This window comes from Ursus arctos, unplaced genomic scaffold (genome assembly GCF_023065955.2).
Source record: "Ursus arctos isolate Adak ecotype North America unplaced genomic scaffold, UrsArc2.0 scaffold_3, whole genome shotgun sequence".
Taxonomy (NCBI): domain Eukaryota; kingdom Metazoa; phylum Chordata; class Mammalia; order Carnivora; family Ursidae; genus Ursus; species Ursus arctos.
This window is the reverse complement of record NW_026622985.1, coordinates 36001426-36023680: the sequence shown is the minus strand read 5'-3', so window position 1 is coordinate 36023680 and position 22255 is coordinate 36001426. Positions and strand designations below refer to the sequence as shown.

The 22255-nt window shown below is 40.5% G+C and overlaps 1 protein-coding gene across 8 annotated transcripts in view; it reads left to right on the top strand.

Annotated features, from left to right (window-relative positions):
• Window positions 1–22255, top strand: part of LOC113260329 (serum paraoxonase/lactonase 3) — a 40168-nt gene extending 17913 nt beyond the window's left edge. For 2 of the 8 annotated variants that reach the window (XM_026506032.4, XM_026506048.4), the window contains 5 exons: window positions 553–679; window positions 4085–4285; window positions 5308–5389; window positions 5645–5773; window positions 8195–10980. In XM_026506032.4, the coding sequence (XP_026361817.1) occupies window positions 553–679; window positions 4085–4285; window positions 5308–5389; window positions 5645–5773; window positions 8195–8353 (698 nt within the window). In that variant the 3' untranslated portion in view covers window positions 8354–10980. Of the gene's footprint in view, window positions 1–552; window positions 680–4084; window positions 4286–5307; window positions 5390–5644; window positions 6680–8194; window positions 10981–11813; window positions 15778–17158 lie in introns of those variants that run through there. The other 6 variants (XM_057304189.1, XM_057304191.1, XR_007188130.2 and 3 more) reach the window with 5 other exon arrangements.

The following is a 22255-nucleotide window of genomic DNA, read 5'->3' as shown; positions in this document are numbered from 1 at the left end:
CGTCGGGCTCATCAAACATTGTTGTTGCAACGTTAGGTAGTTGACTTGTGTCAGAACTTTATTCTCTAGCTGGGACACGTTCCTTATTTTAAGATGTTTACCTAGCCCTGACATTTCTTGAATGTGTGTTGCAATGTAGGCGTTTCTCACAGAAAGGAATTCTCAGCATACTTTTGCTCACTTGCACCCCCTTCTTTTGTTGAAGGGCCACCTTGGGAAACCACATCCGTCTGTGCACCATTGTAGTTCTGTATCTTCCTGTTGGAGAGGGGATGTAGGTGAGGCTGAGGAGACCATTGAGAAACGTCTGGGCTTGGCTCTGCCACTTGGTGGCGGTGAAATTGCTGACGAGTTTTTCACCTCCTGAGCCTCAATTTTCTCAGTAAAATGGGGATTCTGACATTTGACCTCGCAGGTGTACTGTGGGAATCAAAGGCAAGGTGTGTAAGAAAAGTGCTTGAACGTGACCAAGTTGTACGCCAAGTCTAGTAAGGTAATAATAGTTGCAGTAGAAGTAAACTTCTTGGAAATTATGCCTTTTTTCCACCTTAGACCATACTGTGTATCTTTACGTCGTGAATCATCCCCACATGAAGTCCACGGTGGAGAAATTTAAATTTGAGGAACAACAACGTTCTCTTGTACACCTGAAAACTATAAAACATGAACTTCTCAAAAGGTACGGAATTGAAGTATCTCGCACTTCTATTTATTTTGCGCCTCTGCCGTGTGCTTTGTTTTCTCTGGTTCAGCAGGCTTAAACTTTTGTTTTGTGGCATTTTTTTCCCTAAAGCTCTCAAGAGGTTCCCATGGTGACACTGCCGAGCACCTCACTAGAAATTGCTGTATTCGGTATTGAATACCTTTATATTCTGCAACTTTCTGAAAGCACTTTAATCCTGTGAAGGTGCTCAGTGAGATTCCCGGCTCTAATTCCGTCCTCCACACCACAACAGTGCAAGACCCACTATTGGGCTCTCTTCAAACACCTACACCTTCTTCTAGTTGTCCCAGCAGGTTGTGTTCTGAGAGGCTTACCGACTGGGTGTTATAACCAGCCTCCAGATGGGCCACTCCTTTGTTCGCTGAAAGCTTCAGAGCAGGATTGGAAAAAAGGCTGTAGGCACACATGAAAATTCACATTTACTAAGCACTGACTACGTGCCAGGCCCTGTGTCAAAATACTTCATTTAATTCTCCCAACAGCCTTTAGTAATAGGCATGAGGAAACTGGGACCTAAGAAGTTTTGGGTTAAGTAACTTGCTCAAATTACATAATCAGTAAGTGGCAGAACCAGAGTGTAAGCCTAGATCGGGCTGAATTCAAAGCCAGACTCTCAGTCACAGTGATGAACATCCTTCGTACTGTGTTGAGAAAAATACCTTAGTTTTTTAGTGGATAGTTTGCCTGTTCCAAGGCTGTAACAAACGAGGAAGAATTTGTCTTTTATAAAATGGACTCATCGCTGAAAGACAGTAGAAGTTAATCTTTTCTGTGATAGAAGAACAGGAAAAGAAATGCAAGGTCACCTTCTCTCCTTTGCTCTCTTTCTCAAAATCGTGTATGAGTTTCTCCCTGTAGAATTTGGGGGTGACAAAAGCAGAGGGCAGAAGAAGAGAAGTTGGGGTGACTGAGCTCTTCCCATGACGCATTGCACTGGGTTCTGAGGCACAGCGGGGACCAGGACCACCATGGGCTGACTGAGAAACTGAACAAATTTCTCAACCTATGTTTCAGTGTCTTCAGTGAATGGGGGTTCTCTCACTGGCCTGACTTACCTAACTGGTGATTGTGACACGTGACCTCACTGAACGAGTTCCTTTCGGTGAAAGCACAGCATGCGGGAAAACTCAACAGGCAGCTACTTTACTGGAGAATTACCATCCCAGGAAATGGAAGTGAGGGATCAGCCTGAGGGGGTGTCATGGGTTGAATTATGTCCTCTCAAAAAGATATGTTGAAATTTTAACCAGCCACCCCCTCCCTGCAACATCTCAGAACATAACCTTATTTAGAAACTGGATTACTGCAGATATACTTAGTTAAGATGAAGTTATACTAAAAGTGGGGGTGGATCCTTAATCCAATATGACTTGTGTCCTAATCAGAAGACAGACAGGGAGAATGCATGTGGGGATGGAGAGTGAGATTGGAGTGAAGCATCTACCAGCCAAGGACTGTCTAGAGCGACTGGCAGCCGGAAGAGGCAAGCACAGATCCTCCCACAGACGCCTCAGAAGGAGCATGGCTCTGTCAGCACCTTGATTTCAGACGTCTCGCCTCCTGGGAGACAGTAGATTTCTATTGCCTCACACCCCCAGTTTGTGGCACTCTGTGACGGCAGCACGAGGAAACTCATGCAGGGGAGAGGCTCTATCGAGTGTGTTATTAAGCCAGCCCCTGCTAAGTGCAACTGCCTGGAATCATGGGATTGTCCTCCTGTCAGCAGCGTGAGCCTCATTTTAGGACATTCTGGCCACAGTAAGAAAGGAGAAGAGTTTATTCACCAGTCCCATCTCCTATGAGGTTTGCCCCAAAGGGGTGTTAAGTCCTGCACGTTCCTGGTTGTGCATGTGCACGTCAAGCCTGGTGATATCCTGGGCTTCGGCATCCACACAGAAGGCTGGAAGTCGGAGCCTGAGGCCTGCCGCAGAAGTGAGGTAAGGCACTGCAAGACTGCGCTGGGGAAGGCCTGTCAGAACCAGGCAGAATTGGCTGAAGAAGTGCCGTCTGGAACAGGGCAGGTGACGCTCTGAGGACCTAAAGAGGATTTTTGAGAGGTGCCCTGATACACAACCTTAACAGAGCTTTTCAAGGGGTAGAACAAGGTGCTATAGGATCGAACTTAACCTATGGTGTCTGCCAATACTTTTTGGAAGAAGGAATGCTTAAGCAGAGACCCAAAAGATGAGTGGCCTAATGACCTTGGGAAAGTCATTGTAAATCAAAACCTCAAAGTATTTCCTGTTTCATCCAAATTTTTTTCTAAATTTAATCTAAAAGTATTTAATCTTTTTTTTACATTTTTAAGTCACTCTTTTTTCTTTTCCAAAATGTAAATGACTGTATTGCTCTTTACTCTTATAAGAGTCTGACTTCTTTCTTTTAAAAATTTCAATAATACCAAAGAACATAAGCAAGAAAAAATAGCACTCACAATCCCAATATAAAGATCAGAATGGACTGGGTTATGTTACAATAACAGAAAAGAAAAACTGTAACATTTTTAGTGGCTCAAAACCACAATTTTTTTTTCTTACTCATGCCGTATGCCCAATGTAAGTGATTCAAGGACTCAATTTTATATTGTCCTCACGTAGGGCCTTAAGAGGCCACACTTTTAGTCATCAGAAAAGCTGCTGGTGGGGAGCCTGGGTGGCTCAGTCGTTAAGCGTCTGCCTTTGGTTCAGGGCGTGATCCCGGCATTCTGGGATCAAGCCCCACATCAGGCTCCTCCGCTGGAAGCCTGCTTCTTCCTCTCCCACTCCCCTTGCTTGTGTTCCCTCTCTCGCTGGCTGTCTCTCTCTGTCACATAAATAAATAAAATCTTAAAAAAAAAGTTGCTGGTTACTGTTGAAGGGTAAGGGAAGCATGGCGGATCACAAACTGGCTCGTCTTCTTTCTGGAAGGCACGAGTATCACTTCATTTCACTGGCCAAAAGCAAGTCACATGGCTGGGACAAAGATGCAGGGCATGGAGAAGCCGAATTCTAGAAGAAAGAGAACCAGAGCATTGGTGACCACCGATAATAACCATTACTGCCCTACAACCCCCACAGATAACCATTATTAACATTTACAAGTCAATTGTACAATTTGGAGTTGAGGTTTGTTTGTGTATCTATGTGTTTTTGCTGACTTCTGTGGAAGGGAAGATTGAGAAAATAAACAGCTTAAAGAAAACCCATCAGGTGCAATGAAATATCATGTACGTTGTGTGGAATTTCTTAATTCATACTGCTTCACATATACTTTTTCAAATGGATGAACATAATGGTCTTTGAGATTCGGGGTTTTTGACAACAATCTAGATATTTAAATACTCTGTGGTTTTGCTCTCTCTCTTTCTTTTTTTCACTTTAGCCTGAATGACATTGTGGTTCTTGGACCAGAGCAGTTTTATGCCACGAGAGACCACTACTTTACCAACTTCTTCTTGGTCCTATTAGAGATTATCATGGATCTTCATTGGACTTATGTTGTTTTCTACAGTCCAACAGAGGTCAAAGTGGTAGCCGAAGGATTTAGTTCTGCCAATGGGATCACAGTCTCACTGGACAAAAAGTAAGCTTTTATAATTTTCCAATACTTTGCTCTTGACATTTTAGCGGATTCCTTCCTTTAAGAGGTGATTACTTCCTTAGGCTTAAGTAGTCACTATATCAGCGGAAGGATCAGCTGTGGCCAGGGTTCGTTCACACTGTGTGTGATCGCAAGCACACCGTTTGTCCTCTTGCATGTCAGGCTCCCCCCAGTGAAGTGAAGGCTGTGGACTCAACGAGGTGAGGCCCTTGTTCCAATTTATTGTGAGACTCTAGAAACACAGTTACCCAACACACTGAAAAGGAGAACAAACGCACAGTATCTCTGCCCTTGATGAGGCTGAAAGCTATTTAACCACTTACACTAAGTTGAGTTACCCAAAAGTTCTTTTTAGAGAAGGAGACCTGACTTAGATTGGGCATTGTGATTGTATAAATTTCAGATTTACTGATATACTGCAGGAGAATTTTCTGTAAGAAAATACAATTTTATGCAACATGAAATTCTCCGAGAAACTCTTTTAAAGTGTTTTGAAATGGAAGGTTTTTTTAAAAAGAGAAGTACCCATGAATATTAAGATGTGCATTTGAGATATCTGAGACGATCCATGTAGAAAACAACTCTACGTGTTCTTCCTCTTTTTAAAAATGATTGTGATTGAGCCTCCTGGTCGTCTGATACTCCTTTGTAAGCGCTAGTTTTTTGTGGAAGTATTGACTCTTTTGACCTTATAATAAAGAGGTCTGCTTACCTTCACCCAATTTAAGGAATGAACTGTGACTCCTAAGTAACGAGACTGAGCTTATATGTCACCTAGAAACACCAAGTTCACTACTTTATAGTCACAGCTCATATCTAAAGCTTACTTAAAGCTCTTGAAGAATACAAAAATAAGACGCTCTTATCTTCTTGTACTATGGTTTAGAAAGACATTGCAGTGGCATGTGGCACTCTTGTGAATTGTTAGACCTCTCCTCCAAAGTAAAAGTTACTGTCATCTCTCAATATTACTTGCTTACACATAAATTCTATTCACTTCAAAGGTATATCTATGCAGCCGATGTAGCCGCTCAGAACATTCATGTACTGAAAAAACACGAGAACTGGGATTTAACTCAAGTGAAGGTAAAAGTCCCCTGGCTGGCCAACCCAACATGGCCTTAAGATCGGCTCCCATGCCTGACCTAGAAATGTGCTCTTTGAATGCAGGAAACATGACTATTTTAGAAGAATATCAGTGAGATTGTGCTTGCACTTCTAAAATTCAGTTGTAAGGGCCTTAAAAAGACCCATTTCAGGAGCCAGAAGGAGCTGGTGGGAGGGAGGAGGGGTAGAGGAGAAAGTTGGAACAATGTCTTTTTATTTCCTCTTTGTTGGAAGGTAATCCATCTGGGCATCTTAGTGGATAACTTAACTGAGGATCCGGACACGGGAGATATTTGGGCAGGATGCCACCCTAATGGCATGAAGCTGCTGATCTATAACCCTGAGGATCCTCCAGGCTCCGAAGTAAGTTCCTGTATTTCTCTGAGCTCACAGGCAAAGCTGCAAGAACAATTTGTTGAGGTGACTTGGGAGAATTTAGTGGGTCACATGCGGCATTCCAGAACTGAACGAGTTCTGCATATGGAAAAAGCAGAGATTTTGGCGGGATGGGGAGATACAGCCCATTAACCTTTTCAGGTCTCCTGGTGCCAATTTAACATCAGTGCTAGACAACATGTCTCATCCTTGCAAGGGTTGTACTTGCTATTGGGAGGAATAGATAAGTAGGAGCTTGATGATTCACGTTGACCTAGATTGCTATGTCATATTTCCAATCAGGATATAGGCTCTGAGAAGGGCCTGAAGTTAGGCAAAGGGAGTCCTATGTGGGACCATCGTCTTTCCCACCACCTACCATGAAGCTCAAAAGAAAGGATTTAAATGACTGTAGTCTCAAAACAAAATTAGTTTTTGCCACCAGGGTCTAATATATATGATCGTGTTGAAGAATGTCTCATTTTAAAGATGTTATTTGTGTTATTTAAAATCTCTTCTAAAACAGGGGTGTCTAGGTGTCTCAGTTGGTTAAGCACCTGACTCTTGATCACAGCTCAGGTCTCGACCTCAGGGTCGTGAGTTCAAACCCCATGTTGGGCTCCACGATGGTGTGGAACCTATGTAGAAAAGAAAAAGAAAAAAGAAAAAATATCTTCTAAAACAATAGCATACACCATTGAATTTTATATGACATTAAAAACAAGAGCAGCATTTTCTACAGCACTGAGTTTAAGAATAACAAATCTCTAGTAAGTTCAGTATAGATAGAAATTCTTGGCACACATACTCTGAGAGATTAATTCACAAAAATTTATTGAGCGCTTATATGGGCCAGACTTTGTTCTAATGCCTGGAATGTATCAAAAAACAAAACATACAAAGATCTCTGCTCTTCTGGATTTGGGGGATAGACATTAAACAATAAGCATAAGAAATAAATTAATTATATAGTAAGCTTAAAGGTGGTTAAGTTCTACGGGAAAAAAAAGTATAACAGGGTAGAGGGGATCAGGATTACTGTGAACAGGGGGATGGACAGTCCTAGTATTAAATACAGAAATCAGGGTAGTCCTCATTGAGAAGGTAAGGTTTGGAGAAAGATACAATGTTTGAATCTAGGTTTGGGGAGTTGGGAAATTCCGATTCAAACCCTAGCCTGGTAATTAATTGGCCCTGGTAACATACACTGATTTCTGCTTCCAATATTGCTCTTCCTCAGTTAAAAAGAAAAAAAAATTTTTCTCTAATTTATTACACATTAGTCACAGCTTCTTAAAAACAAACAAACAAGCAAAAACACCAAAAAATATAAAGAGAAACAAAAATCTGAGCCTAGAGCCTAAGCTAGCAATCTACCTTGGCTTGGTATCCATGCCCCTCAAAGGGATACATATTACTCTTTTATAAGCACCCAACAATGTCTGCTGTAGGAGAACGAAATTATGATCCGTAGCATGTTTGGAAAGTTGGTTAGGATCTTTCTCATGTCTCTATTTTCAAGTTCATCGTATGTTTATTTTAGATAAGACTTCCTCCTTCACAAAGACACCCTTCACTTGTGGTTGAGGCTAAGCTTTTCTACACAAATTCCAAGTTTGAGAATTTTCATGTAACAAACCTGAGATGAAGTTACAGGATCTTCCTTAAGATGAAGAAACAAAACTCAACTCAACTCTATTCTAATACGTGTTGATACATATTCATGACTCATGAATTTCTAACTGGTTTCCTTTAATCCCTATCGTGTTCTATTTGAGTGAACTTCATCCAGGCTATTTAGAGAACCGAGGGCTTACATGTTTACCAACGCGCACACTAAAGTGTATTAATCTCGAGGGTCAGTAACAGTAGTAGGCGGGGTATGTCAGATTGAATTCCAAAGTATGCATTCTTCCTGCTTCCTAGCCACGTTATGGATTCGAGGGGGGCTCTAGCTGGGAAACTACCATCGCACTGGTTACGAGGTTAGGTTGGCTTGCTAACTGAGTGTCCCTTCATCCTTTCTCTCTTGTGTTTCTCTCCCCACACAGTAGGCCTGGTCAAAGGCAAGACCCTTCCCCACAGAGGAATGCTATTCACTCGAGAATTAGATAAGAGCACCCACTGGTTCTCACATCCTTCTTCTATGGGAGATGCTTGAACTATCAAAATTGTGTAAACAATCTTGTTGGGGAATTTGGCGAATGTCAGATAACCAGTCCACTTGATTGCTTAGATATAATTAGATCATTAATACTGTCATCAGAATAAGAAAAAAAAATAATAGTACACACATTTCAGTGTATTGATTTATGGGAAATATATTAGTCCTGGAGTATTTGGGAAGGAACATGTCACTGGCAGCCTTTTGCTCATATAGTATACTGACGAATAATCTTTTCTTGACAGGTGCTTCGCATCCAGAATGTTTTGTCTGAGAAGCCTAAAATAAGCACTGAGTATGCCAATAATGGCTCTGTGCTTCAGGGAAGCTCCGTGGCTTCTGTGTACCACGGAAAACTTCTCATAGGCACGGTATTTCACAAAGCTCTGTACTGTTTGCTCTAGACTCCAGACATTCCAGAAAGTCTTGTCAATCAATGAAAGACAAAATTGCAAGCAGCAAAATAAATGTGTTTATTTGGGGGTCTTAGGGATTGCAACATGGGAGACACAGATTCGACCAGAATTGAAAGCGTGCTCCAGAGAGACAAAGGAGGTTAGAGTTTTTAAAGAGGAAAGAGGGGATTTACGTAAGTTGTTTGAAGAAAAGGTGCTTGGTGTTGGTGTAGCTGCAGTTACACTGACCTCTGTGTGATTGTGTTAGGGTGAGGCAGAAAGTCCGTTTACGCCCATTTTAACACCTGGCAGATGGCTCGGCTTTTAGCTGAGCTCAGCAAAAATTCTGAGAATTTGCTAGAGAACATGTGTGTAAGCCCCACCTCGATGTCCTCCCGGCTCCATTTTAAATAACTCTCATAGTAATGGTCACTCACTTTTATTGTCTCTGTTGTAAATCTACATGTTTGGTAAAAATAAACCCGTAATTAGGGGCACCTAGGTGGCTTAGTCGGTGAAGCGTCTGCCTTCCCAGGGTCCTGGGATCGAGCCCCACATCAGGCTCCCTACTCAGTGGGGAGTCTGTTTCTTTCTGCCTCTTCCCCAGCTTGTGCTCTCTCTCCGTCTCTCTCTCTCTCTCACACTCTCTCACAAGTAAATAAATAAAATCTTTTAAAAAATTACCCATAATTATATGATAAGTGGAATCATACATAAATGACAACCACCAATAATAGTATGCCCGGCTTTTCTTGGTGAAGAAGCCTCGCAATTAAGTAATATCCGCCAAGTCGTAAGTCAAGTTAGTGGCAGTCCAATAAGAAGCCCTACTTCTCAATGCTTTTTGTCCAGTATCTGCAATATTCTTTCTCCAGTAAGGTGTGTAAGCTGTGGTATCCAGCTCACCCAGGGCTCCTCGCCAACTGTGAAGCAAAACTACTTCCTACAACGGATGACCCGAGCCTCCTGCAGCCCAGATCAGGAGCAAAGCTCAAATACTGACGGTTCCCCTTCTCTTCCTGTGGTTGTGCTAGGCCCCAAACTGCCAGTCAAGTGCCTAGGCCATGGAAAAAAGCAAGAGCCGGCACCATGAAACTGCCCAAAGCCTTCTTAAACTTGCAGTCTCTCCAGTACACACAGGAAATAGGCTCTGGAAAATCTGAGGAGACAGGCCTCACTGGCTACTTTAGGGCAGAAAGGGCTGATCTGTTCCCTTGTAACAGGTGTTTCTGCGTAGTGCTATCTGTGTCTGGAGTACTCCAATTGGCTTACCTCGGAACTATGGGATGCAGCCTTAGGGCTGTGACCTGCAACTGCTTCAGACTTTCCCTGTGGTTAATTCAATACACACCCTATTAATTAACATCCCACAGACTTCAAACCAAGGAATCAGAAATAAATACTATGGTTCTGGGTTCGAGTCCCGTCTTAAGGACCAACTCAACCTTAATTTGATGAGAATGAATAGAAATGTCCCTTTTCTGGTCAAAAACCAGGACAACCTTTAGCAAGTCACTAATGGGAGTCAGTCTGCCCCAGCACCCCACCCTCTTCTCCTTTCACAACTTCTGCTGGGGAGTAGTTAGTTGATTTTCCCCCCTCTTTCCTCTGGAGATGGGGAATTGAGGAAGCTTCTTTATTTCCTAAAGTTTTTTGCTCAATTAGATCTAAGTTTTGCTGAAAAGTTTTGTATCAGGGTAAAATTCTACTATGTAGCCCATGCAACCCTTTCCGATTCAGACAAGAAGACTGTAGTTTCCATTGATACAGGGGAGGAAGGACCCAGCAGAATGTTCTAGTCAGTTCTTAGATTTTAAGTTTCAAAAGCCTAATCATCAGAGAGATACAGGAAAAAAAAAAGAATAACTATGAGCAATAACGAAGACACAGTCAATTAAAAAAAATGTCTTATTCTCTGTCCCTAACCCTTACACCCAATAGATTATATAAAGTTTGCCAGACTAGAGGGAACATGGAAAGCTAGAGGTGGCATGACTGAGGGCATTTTGATGCTGGTGGGTTCCTGAGAATTGGCACTGCCCTGGCTTCTCCTCAGGCCAATTTAGGAAAGGTTGGATGATAAAACCCCCACAGCCATTTGGGGGATCTGATTGTTGAAAGACCAATGTGTCCTTTCACAGAGAGGGCTTAGGAAAGTCACAGGGCTCTGGGGTTCGCCTTCATGTAGGTGGTCCCAATCTTTATGTGATTATCTTGAGCCTCTTCTGTCACTTGGTATGGGAAGAAGAGGGATTCCCCCTCCTAATAAATGTTGCATTTTGGTGACTCATTGTAATCCCTTCCCCGGTCTCTCTGTTTAAATTGTCAGAGATGTACCTGGGGTATACGGTGATGATTAGGGGTAGTTCAGCTCAAGAAGGAGAAAATAGTAAAGATAAGAGCAAAAACCTATATGGTAGCCAGAGCCAAGATGGCCCCTAGTGATGCTTACTTCCTGGTATTCATTCCCTTGCATAGTTTTTCCCACACCAAATATGGCTGTCCTCTGTTATCGAGAGCATATTCTAGAAATGATGATATGTGACTGTCAAGGCTAGGTTATATAAAAAGATTACCATTTTGACCTTGCTCATGAAAATCATGCATCATGATAAAAGTTTCTTGCTGTTTTAAAATGCTAAGCTCTGGAGTACTTTGTTATAATAATTAGCCAACTAATGAAACAGGAAACCATGTATAATGTAGAGATTCAACAAAAGCCAAAAAGTTCATTCTTTAAAAAGATTAATAAAAACTAATACACGTTTGGTGAGACTTATCAAGAAAAAGAATGGCTCAATTATCCAGTGTCAAAAATGAAAAATAAGACATGCAGATTCTATAGACATTAGAGAGATAAAAAAGGAGTTGATGAACTACTTTATGCCAACAAATTTGAAATTTTTATGAAAAGAACAAACTTCTAGAAAGAATATAACACTCCATTAACTAGGGTAAGACTAAACCATTATAATATATAGAGCAAAAATACAATGCCTTTTTAAAAAATGTGTGTTTATTTGTCTTTCATTTTCCAGTTCTCAGGAGAGTGACTGATGGGACAGCTTCCCTTGATGGGGCCGTTCATAAACATTGCTGGTCCAGATGTAGCAGGAAAGAGAAGGCACACTCAAACACGGCTATTGAAGGAAGTTCTTTCAGGGCACAGCTGACACAAGAGTAGGAAGGTTAAGGGACACTAACAAGGTACAATCTAACACCCCAGTGCTAGCAGTGGAGAGGGAGAGAAGAGGGGTAGAGGATGGGGAGGCCAAGGACTCTTTCTAACTGCAGGCTCAAAGCAACAAGGTGTGGAAGCAGCTACTAGAATCAGAAGAGAATAGATAATGTAGAGACCGTCACAAAAGATGCTGTGGTCATTGGTAGAAGGAGGCCGCCACCCTGTGACAATTCAGAGAGAAAGCAGAGGAAATAAATATCTTGACTTAACTCCCCTTTGCCCTCCCAGTTAGAAGCCAGAAGACAAGGGAAGCTATCCGTGGAGCCCGTAAAGCCTCCAGGATACAGAGCCATGGGGAGTGGCACGGAGAGTGGATCTTGATCGTCATGTTGCTGCACCATTGTCCAGGGGACTAGTTATCTGCCCAGTGAAAGCTAGGTCACCACCACATCTGTGTCCACCCAACTGGAAGGAGAAAGAGGAGAGAGGACGTCAAGGAGAAATACCCAGTGTCTTAAGGCCCAGGACTAGAAATGGTAGTCATTATTTCTTCTCCCTCACTAATGGTAAAGACTAATCACTTGGCCACACCTAACTAACTGGAAGGAAAACTGAGTGACGTCATGTGACTGGAGAGGCATATGTTCCAGGAGAGAGAAAGAATAAATTTTAGTGAACAATTCCTAATCCCTGTGCCATGGTCCAGCCTTCAGCCACTAAATATCCCTCTGTACCTTTCTCCCTTGCCAAGGAACATAAACGAAATTTCTATCCAATTTCTGGATCCAGCTCAAAGCCCAGGACCTCTGGGTGAGGTTTTGACTTCCGCATTAGGTGCATATATGGCTGCATGTGGCCGTCTAGAAAATAAGATTACTGCCCCGTACACGCATCCAATTACAATGGTTGAGGATGAACTCAAACACTCTCTGTAAACGAAAGGACGAACGGAATACACTCAGCTCCGGAACAAGATTATTCCACCAGAGAGGAATTGAGAAGCTTCCTTGTCTTGGCAGTGATGTACTTTCCCATGTTCTCTATGAATCCAAATTTTGCCCCTTGGGAATGTTTCCTAGTGCTTTATGCTTTAAGGCCACAGCTGAAGTGGATCTTGGAAAGACTGTAATTTTAGTAGCCTCCTTCCTACAGGTGTAGGTTGGAGAGTCTGAGGACGTTTTCAGGTCAGGTTTTTGCTTGCTTTTGAAATTAAGTAGCTAAGAAACCCGATAGGCTTCTGCGTCTGCTTGTTTTCATTCAGTGCCATGTGCCAACAACAACTCGCTCAGATTTCCTTTTGGAACATTGTTTTTAAGCCCACTTTACTTCCTGGTTTCCGTGTCTATGCATTGCTCTCATTTAAAGGCTGTCTCCTTTGAGGCTGTCTGAATAATGGGTAAAGTGAGGCCATACCATTAATATAATCTTCCACAGTGCTAGATGCCTTAGCTTTCCTAATTGGGAGGAATTTGGGGAAAGCTACAAGTCGTAGCAATCCTACCTCCTGCTGTTGGGGACAGAACCGCATTTCCAGACCTTCTCAATAGTCTTCTGCTTTATGTCCCCTAGTTTCTACCTGAGCCCATAGTTTCCTTACTGTCCTCTATTACAAACATCAAAGAACAACCAACACACATCAACATTCTTGTTACTCTCTGGTTAAGTGGCCAGCCTTTCAGATGACTGCAGGAAACAGTTTTATTATACATTTTTGTGATGACACTACAAGGGTCTGCAATTTTGCATCCTGTGACATCTGTTTCCTCAATTCTAGTCTAACCACATACTGAAGATTATTCTTAGAAACCCATTTCTAGGTTCAAATTTCTATGTTTCTAAAGTCATGCTAAGCTATTGTAACAAAGGGACCCCACATGTAGTGGCTTAAAGAATATAGACATTGCTAGAAGGTAGTACATCGTAGTGGGTGAGAGCACAGATTGGGAGAACCAGTTTTCTGGATTTGAATCCCAGCTCAGTTGCTTACTAACCGGGCAACTCTGACCTTGTCTGAGTCTGTTTTGTTATCTTTAAAACTGAAGTAATGGGGTCTCTAGATGGCTTGCTTGGTTGGGCATCTGACTCTTGGTTTCAGCTCAGGTGGTGATCTTGGGGTCATGGGAACGAGCCCTGTGTTGGGCTCTGTGCTTGGCATGGAGTCTGCTTGAGATTCTCTTGCTCTCCTTATGACCCTCCCTGGCTCACTCTCGCTCTCTCTCTGTCTCTTATAAATTGATTAATTAATTGATAAAATTGAGGTAATAATAGTAACTACCACCTAGGGTTGGTAAGAGGATTAGAAGAGATAGTATATGTAAAACTTTGAACAGTGCTTGTTATGTGCCAGTGTTACATTAGTGCTTGCTAATTTAAAAAAATACATTTCTAATCTCTTCCATATAAAAAAAAAATTGCAGATGAGCGTTCCTGAGACAGGTCAGTGTGAAAATTCAAATCCTTGTGGTAGTTCAGGGGCCTAGCAGTTTCCATGCGGTTGGCATTTCCCGTAGAGCACTGTCATCTTCACGGTCCATCATCGTATTGGAGTCCATCCCATGGAAATGGGAGAGAGGAAATGGGAGGAGGCGTACCAGATGTCTGCAGGCCCAACTGGAAATGGCACAGGCTGCTTCCACTGACATTCTCTTAATAAGAGCGTAGTCATATGGCTATACCTGATTGGAAGCAAGGCTGGAAAATTAAGTTTGGCTGGGGAGCCTTGTGCCCAGAAAGGAGGGCTTTGGGTTGGTAGCTAGTGTCCTCTACCATAGTACCTTAAATGGACTCAAAAAGAGTTTGGAAATCATAATTCTATACTCATTAAAGAAATTAGTAATAAAAATCATCACATTAAAAGAAACTAAAAACTAGAGAAATCACATGTTGATAAAGTTGAAATGGATAAATTATAGTAAATCCATACAATGAAATACTATCTAGCCGTGTATACCACAATTAGAGCCATGTGGAATGACATGGATGAATTCCACAAATAATGAGCACAAATGTTGAACTAACAACAACAACAACAACAAAGTGAATACATGTAGTATGCTTTTATTTGTGGAACATTCCAAAGGAAGCAAAATTAAACAATGTTGTTTGAGGACGCGTGTGTAAGTGATTGAGTTAGAGGGAGCACAGAGGTGATAGCTATCACAAGAGTCAGGGTAGTGGCTGCCTCTAGGGAAAGTGGGGATTGTGGTCAGAGAATGATACATGGAGAAACTTCTACAGTACTGACAATATTATATTTCGTGACTTGAATGGTAGTTTACATTGATATTTCTTTTATAATCATTCTATAATCATGTATATATTTTTTTCATAGATCTCAGGGATATGCAATATATCTCACAATAGATTTTTCATGCATATGGAAGAGCTAAGTTAACTTCAAAAAATAAAAATGAATGGCAGAAGTAGCCCTAAAAATAAAAAGTTCAGTATTTTTGAAAGAAAAAAGAAGGTAGATCAATGGAATAGAGATCTCAGAGATATTTCTCTTTGGGGAATTAATACCGGATAAAGTTAGCAGTACCAATTAATAGGCAAGGGATGTTTGCTTAGGAGATGACATTGGGAGAATGGACTCACTCTATGGAAGGAAATAAACCTATGTCCTACCTAACATCACTGGGTAACTACCCAACAGGTGTCTATAGCCTTTGGAGTTAATAGAAGACAATGTAGGACTGTATCTTTATGACCTAAGGGTAGAGAAGGACTTCCAAAATAAAATCTCAAAAATATAAATCCTATGAAAAAAGTTGGTTGAATTTGAGTCATCAAAATGAAGGATTTCCATTCAGGGAAGGTCATCATTGACAAAGATAAGACAAATATCAGAATGAGAAATATTTGCAATGTCAAACTGACAAGGTATTATTAAGTACAATATATTAGGAAGTCTAGAGAATAACAAAATGGAGATCGTAACCCCAAAGAATCAGAGGCAAATGGTATGAAGGAGCAATTTACAGAAGACGGAAAAATCAAGCACATGAAAAGATGCTCAGATGCACAGAATCCTTAGTAATTGGATGAGTGTCATTTCAGACGGCACAGTAGGGGCGCCTGGTGGTGTAGCCGGTGAAGTGGCTGCCTTTGGCTCAGGTCATGATCCTGGAGTCCCGGATGGAGCCCCAGAGCCCCACCTTGCTCCCTGCTCAGCGGGAGTCTGACCCACCCCCCACTCGTGCTCTCTTTCTCTCTCTCTCAAATAAATGGATAAAATATTTAAAAAATAAAACTGCACTCTAAATTGCTTTGTACCTATTAGACTACCAAAAATTAAAAGGCTCATATCGCCAAGTGTCGACGGTGTGGTGAGGCTACAGGGGATATAGGAGACGTCTCTCGTCTTCGGTGAGAGTGTGGATGGTTGTAGCCACAACAGGTGAGATCGAGGCATCACAAAGGACTGTCAGGCTCAGAACCACGTCTGTAGCCGAGGTCCATGCCAGCAAGCCAGATGCTTGCAATACAGACTCTTCCCTTAATCAGTTTCAAATTTTAATCTCATTGAAGCCATTCTGATTTATAGACACAGAATTATATCCTGTACTGCGGCTTCAAGATTGTTGGGAAAATAATAGGTTCTAGTTTCTTCTTCTGCAGAATAGGAAGGCAAGAGACTAGAAGACAAGAGACTGACCACCTCCTCCCCCATCCCCCCAACTGAGGTTCAGGTACTGGAGTTTTATAAAATCTCTCTGCACAGTTCTAATGTGTGCAAGGGTTTTAAAACATGGCACCCAAAGGATGCTGAAAGAGAGGTGGAAGGTGCTTTAGTGTCTCCACCATGAGTAAGACCTGAATGCACTACTCGGTATTATTGATGTACTTGTGTTCATATTGTTTGTCACAAGACGGGAGGAATTTGTCAACAGCAAGAAAACAAACCACATACCTTTTGCCAAAACTCATTTTTCCCACACAATGAGGTTGTTCAGAAAAGCAATTTACTGGAGATGTAAAAGACCATAATTAGCATATTCGAGAGCAAGTAATCCAATTGAGGAAAACCAAGAGGAATGTGCTGAAGTTGAAGCACAGACCGTAGTGGAAACTTTTAACACACTTAATTTGATACTCTCTGGAACAGACAGTAGAAAAAGCTCAGTCCATCAGGGATGACTTTGGGAAATGGAGAAATGAACACTTAACCACAAAATTGTGCTCTTAGAGCTCGAGGCTTTGCCCACCACAGGAGTCCTGTGGTTTCTAAGAGCTAGCTGGCGAATCACACAAACCTGCAGAGGATCAGTGATCGCATCAAGAGGTAAGACCTAAACGACGCGCAGACGGAGTACGATGCGAAGTGTTATTTCTACTACAGAAAACATAGTGGCTTCTGCAGTGACTATGAAGATTGCCTGTGGGTAGGATGTAAACTCCAGATCTTTGGAAAATAAATTGTGCACGAATGGATTCTAGAGAGGCCCACTGGCATTCAAAACGATCATATATGCTAAAAGTCACACACACACACACACATACACACACACACACACACACACAATACACACATAATAAATGGAAATAGTAAAATCAGATGTGTGCTACCTTAACAAGTTTAAATATTTTGGTCCTTTCCTTATCTTTTTCTTGTTGCTCTCATTCCTTTCCAGGATTTCTCCTGATGAGCCCTGTCTCATTAAATCATGTGCTTCTGAAATCTTCTCTCAATCTCTACTTTTAAGGAACCAGACATAGACACTTGACATCATTCCCGTTTGCCCAAGAGAGAAGCCAGATACTCACCTTCTCAACCTCTCTGGTAGGTTGGGTAACTGCTGCCCAACTACTCTGTGTCTCTTCTTGGTGGTACCTTCAGTAGGCTGATGCCACATCTCTGAGACTGGAGCTCAAGAGTGACCATACAACTTAGTTTGGCCAATGAAATGTTGATAGAAGTAACATATGTCACTTTCAGGTAGAAATTTTAAGAGCTGGTATGTGTTTCATTGCGTCTCTTTTCTCTTTGCCCCCAAACTGGTAGTATTCTAGATACAGTCTGCTCTGCCAGTCTGGATCCTGAATTGGTGATGGTAGGAAGCAGAGCTGCCACCAGCCTGCAATGGACATGTACATGAGGGATCAATAAGCCATTGTGGTAAGCCCCTGTGACAGCACGCTGTAATAGTTCATCCATTTTCATTTGCTGTGTGTAGCATTTCATTGTATAAATATACCACAATTTATTTATCTATTCCACTATTGCTAGACATTTATGTTGTACACAGATTTCTTAAATATTATGAACCACGCTGCAATGAACTTTCTTGTTCATTTAATACACATATGTACTTTAATGTAAACATTTCTGTTGGGTGTATATGCAGAAGTGAAATCACTGGGTAACAGGGTGCACAATATGCTCAGCTTTAGTAGATACTGACAAGCAATTGTTCAAAGTGGCTGTACCAACATACCCTCCCACTAACAATGTTAGAGTTCTAGTTACTCCACTTCCCTGTCAACACTTACTAGTGTCAGTTTTCCTTTTTTTAAATATATATATATGTATGTGAGTGTAAGCACATTGGTGTATACATGTTTGTTTTTTTTTTTTTAAAGATTTTATTTATTTATTTGACAGAGAGAGAGAGACAGCCAGTGAGAGAGGGAACACAAGCATGGGGAGTGGGAGAGGAAGAAGCAGGCTCCCAGCAGAGGAGCCTGATGTGGGGCTCGATCCCAGAACACCGGGATCACGCCCTGAGCCTAAGGCAGACGCTTAATGACTGCGCCACCCAGGCGCCCCCAGTTTTCCTTTTTATAAAAAAAATTTTAACGATTCCAATAGGTGCATAGGCATATCTCATTGTGATGTTTATTCGCAATCCTCAGGTGAATAATGAAATTAAACACATTTACTTGGGTTTATTGGCCATTTGGAGTCTTCTTTTGTAAAGGGAATATTCAACTTCTGGGCCATTTAAAAAATCTGGTTGACATTATTTGTCTAATCAATTTGTAGTTATGAATTCTTGGTGGATACCTGTATTGAAAGTATATTCTTCCACCTTTTGGTGAGACTTTTCTCTTTCTCAATCGTGTCTTTGATGGACAGAAAATCTGCAATTTTAATAAAATCTTAGATAACTTAGATATCAATATTTTCTTTTATAGATGTTGCTTTGTGTATCTCATTTAAGAAGCGTCCTGTTTAGTAGCTTACAAAATATGCTTCATGGTTATCTTATAAAAGATTTGTTGTCTAATTGTCCACATTTAAATTTCTCACCCATTTGGCATATATTTTAGGGTACGCTGTGAGTAGAAATCAAGATTCATTTGTAGCCACATGTATATCCAATTGATACAACATTATTTATTGAAAAGAAAATCCTTTCCCCACAGCATTGCAGGGACACTTTGTCATAAACAAGGTGACCATCCACATGTGGGTTTATGGCTGGACTCTTTACTCCACTAGATTGTCAATCATTGTGCCAAAATCACACTGTTTTAATTCTAATAGACTTGTAGTTAAGTCTTAATTTTAGGTGGTAAAAGCCTCCAGATTTGTTCTTCCTCAAAATTTCTACAGCTCTCCTTTACTCGTTGCACTTGCATTTAAGTTTAGAATCAGCTTGTCAATCACTACAAAACTTTGCTAGGATTTGACTGGGATTGCATTGAATGTATGCATTGAATGGGGATCATGAACATGGTTAAAATTGAAGTCTTCTAATAATGAATAATGTATGTTCCAGATTTTCTTTTCCAATCTTGGGTTGATTGATCTATTTGTGTATTTATTTATTTATTTCCTCTAATTTAATGTTGGATATAGGTGATAATAGCACGTATCCTTGTCTCTTAACCATCAAGGAAAGCTTTCAATTTCTCAACAAATATGATGTTTGCTATAGCTTTTCCCTTTTGGTTACTGCTCTTTGTCTGATTAAAACATTTTCATTCCATTTTTTTTTCAAGATTTTATTTATTCACGAGTGACAGAGAGAGAGGCAGAGGCAGAGGGAGAAGCAGGCTCCCCGCAGAGCAGGGATCCTGATGCAGGATTTGATCCCAGGACCCCGGGATCATGACCCAAGTCAAAGGCAGATGTTCAACCGATTGAGCCACCCAGGCGCCCATTTTCATTCCATTTTTAATTTATTAGGAACCTTTAATATTTTTTTCTGCATTTATTGAGATAATCATATTATTTTTCTTTTTTATTCTATCAAGTATATGATGCATTTAAAGCTCTACGCCAAACTTGTATACTGGGTGTATCTTCACTTGGTCACAATATATTACCTGTTTATATATTGTGGCTGCAATTGGCTAATCCTTTGTTTAAGATATTAATGTTCATATTCATGATGAATATTGGCTGTAATTTTACTTTTCCTTTCTTGTAATAAATCGTCAGGTTTTAGTGTCAAGATTACGTTGGCTTGATAGAAGAGTTGAGAAAGGGTTTTTTTATTCTCTGGAAGAGTTTATTAAAAACTAGTATTTTTTTCTTCCTTAAGTGTTTGGAAGATTCATTCATGAAGCTCTTTAGGGCTGAAGGCTTTAAATTATGGATTCAATTTCTTTAATGAATATAAAAATATTGAGATTTCCTGTTTCTTCTTGTGTCTTTTTGGTAAGTTTAAGAATTCATTCTTTTCATCTAAATTTGTAAATATAGTGGAATAAAGTAGCTCAAAATATGCTTTTAATTTTTAAAATATCTTTAGGACTTGGGGTAATATTCTGTTCTTTTTTCCCCATACTTAGAACTTTAAACGTCTTATGAGACGTTTTTAAATTTTATTAGTATTTTCAGTAATCAACTTTTGGATGATTTGTCTTTTCTATTTAATTTTTTAAAAGATTTTATTTATATGAGCAAGAGAGCACAAGCAGGGGGGAGCAGTAGAGGGAGGGGGCGGGGGAACAAACTCCCCGCTGAGCTTGATCCTGGGACCCTGGGATCATGGTCTGAGCCGATAGCAGATGCTGAACCATCTGAGCCACCCAGGCACCCCTGTATTTAATTTTTCATTGTAAAATTCAGATAACATAAAATTCACCATTTTAAGCATCTTAAAGTATACAGTTCAGTGGCATTTAATACGTTCACATTATTGCACAACTATCACCACTGTCAACTGCTAGAATATTTTCCTCTCCCCAAAAGGAAACCGAAGCTCATTAAGCTGTTACTCCCCATTACCCTTTTCCCCCAGCCCCTGGTAACCACTAATCTGCTTTGTCTGTGCATTTCTGTCTTCCGGCTGCGTCATAGAAATGGAGTCACGCAATAGGTGCCTTTTGTATCGAGCTCCTTTCACTTGGCGTAATATTTTCAAAGTGCATCCATATTGTAGCCCGTATCAGGACTTCATTATTTTTTATGACTGAATACTATTCTATACGACGGATAAGCCTTTCTTAAAGTCTGTGTTGTTGTTGTTGTTTTTAATCTCATTGATTGCTGGTCTTATCTCTATTATTTCTGCCTTTCTGCTTGCTTCGGGTTTTTCAGTGTTTGAGATGCATGCTTAGATAACCGCAGTAAGGTGGTGCAGTTCTGTTGATTTTGCCTTACATACTTTGAGATTCTGTGTTTAGCGTGTACATTTAGGACCACCAAAGCTAGACATACGTATTTGGGGCTCCTACACTTCCTAACTAGATGACTCTGCCTACAATGGGGATAATAATGTTGGTCATATCCCATCAACCAAGATGTCGCGAGATTATGTAGGTGAGAGCACTGTCTTAAAGTGTTCGTTTCCCCACTTGAATAGAACTTTATCGTTGGCACTGCAGTTGCTTTATATCTACATAGAGGTTTTGCAGATACTTTCTCATTGACTTCCTCCAACACACCCACAGGAATTCTCTTCATTTTACAGATGTGATTTCTGCTACTACAGAATTTCAGAAAGTGACCGTGAAGCTAGTATTCAAAGTCCAGCGCTTTTGTTTTTGTGTTTTCACCTATGTTTACAGAAGGTGCCTCTGGCAGAATGGTGTTATTGGAGTTCTAAGGACATCAGAATTTCACACTTTCACACCCTTGCGTGCATTGTAGTTACTGCCAACAAGGTTCAGCAGCTTCTAGAAGAAGAATACCAAGTACATCCACCAAATCAACCCCTTTCGCCTGCACAGAATTAAACTCAGCAAATCTGGCTCTCTGCCAGTGCACTGACAGTGTTTACTGACTACTCAGTGAATTTGGATTTTTGTGGGAAAATAAAAGAATTAGTACGTGTGTTTTTTTACCAAATATACTTAGAAAGTAACATTTTAACATGTGCAAATAAATATTTAGCACATGAGAACTAAGGTAAGAAAGGAAAGGAATTATAAAAGTAAAGGTGAATTTTTGACTGAGTTTTTTACAGTTTTTTTTAATGTTGGGTTGTAAATTGCTGTTGATAAAAAGAAATTCTAATTTAAAAAACCCCCATAACTTTCCAGAAGTTTAAAATTTTTATATTTCGTGGACCCACATAATAGTCTTTTTTATACATTTCAACATCTTCGAAATGGAAAATTAGTGCATAATTGATAGTTCCTTGAACTATCTTCATTTTACAGTTCCTTAAAACTATCAATTATACACTAACTGTGTTGTAGACTAATTGATAGTTTTTTTTCTTTCCTTGTGGTACATAAAATAATAAAACAATTAAAGTAATACAATAATTAAATGAAAATAATTATTTAACACTGATGACATTTTAAGGTTAATAAAATATGGCATATTAAAT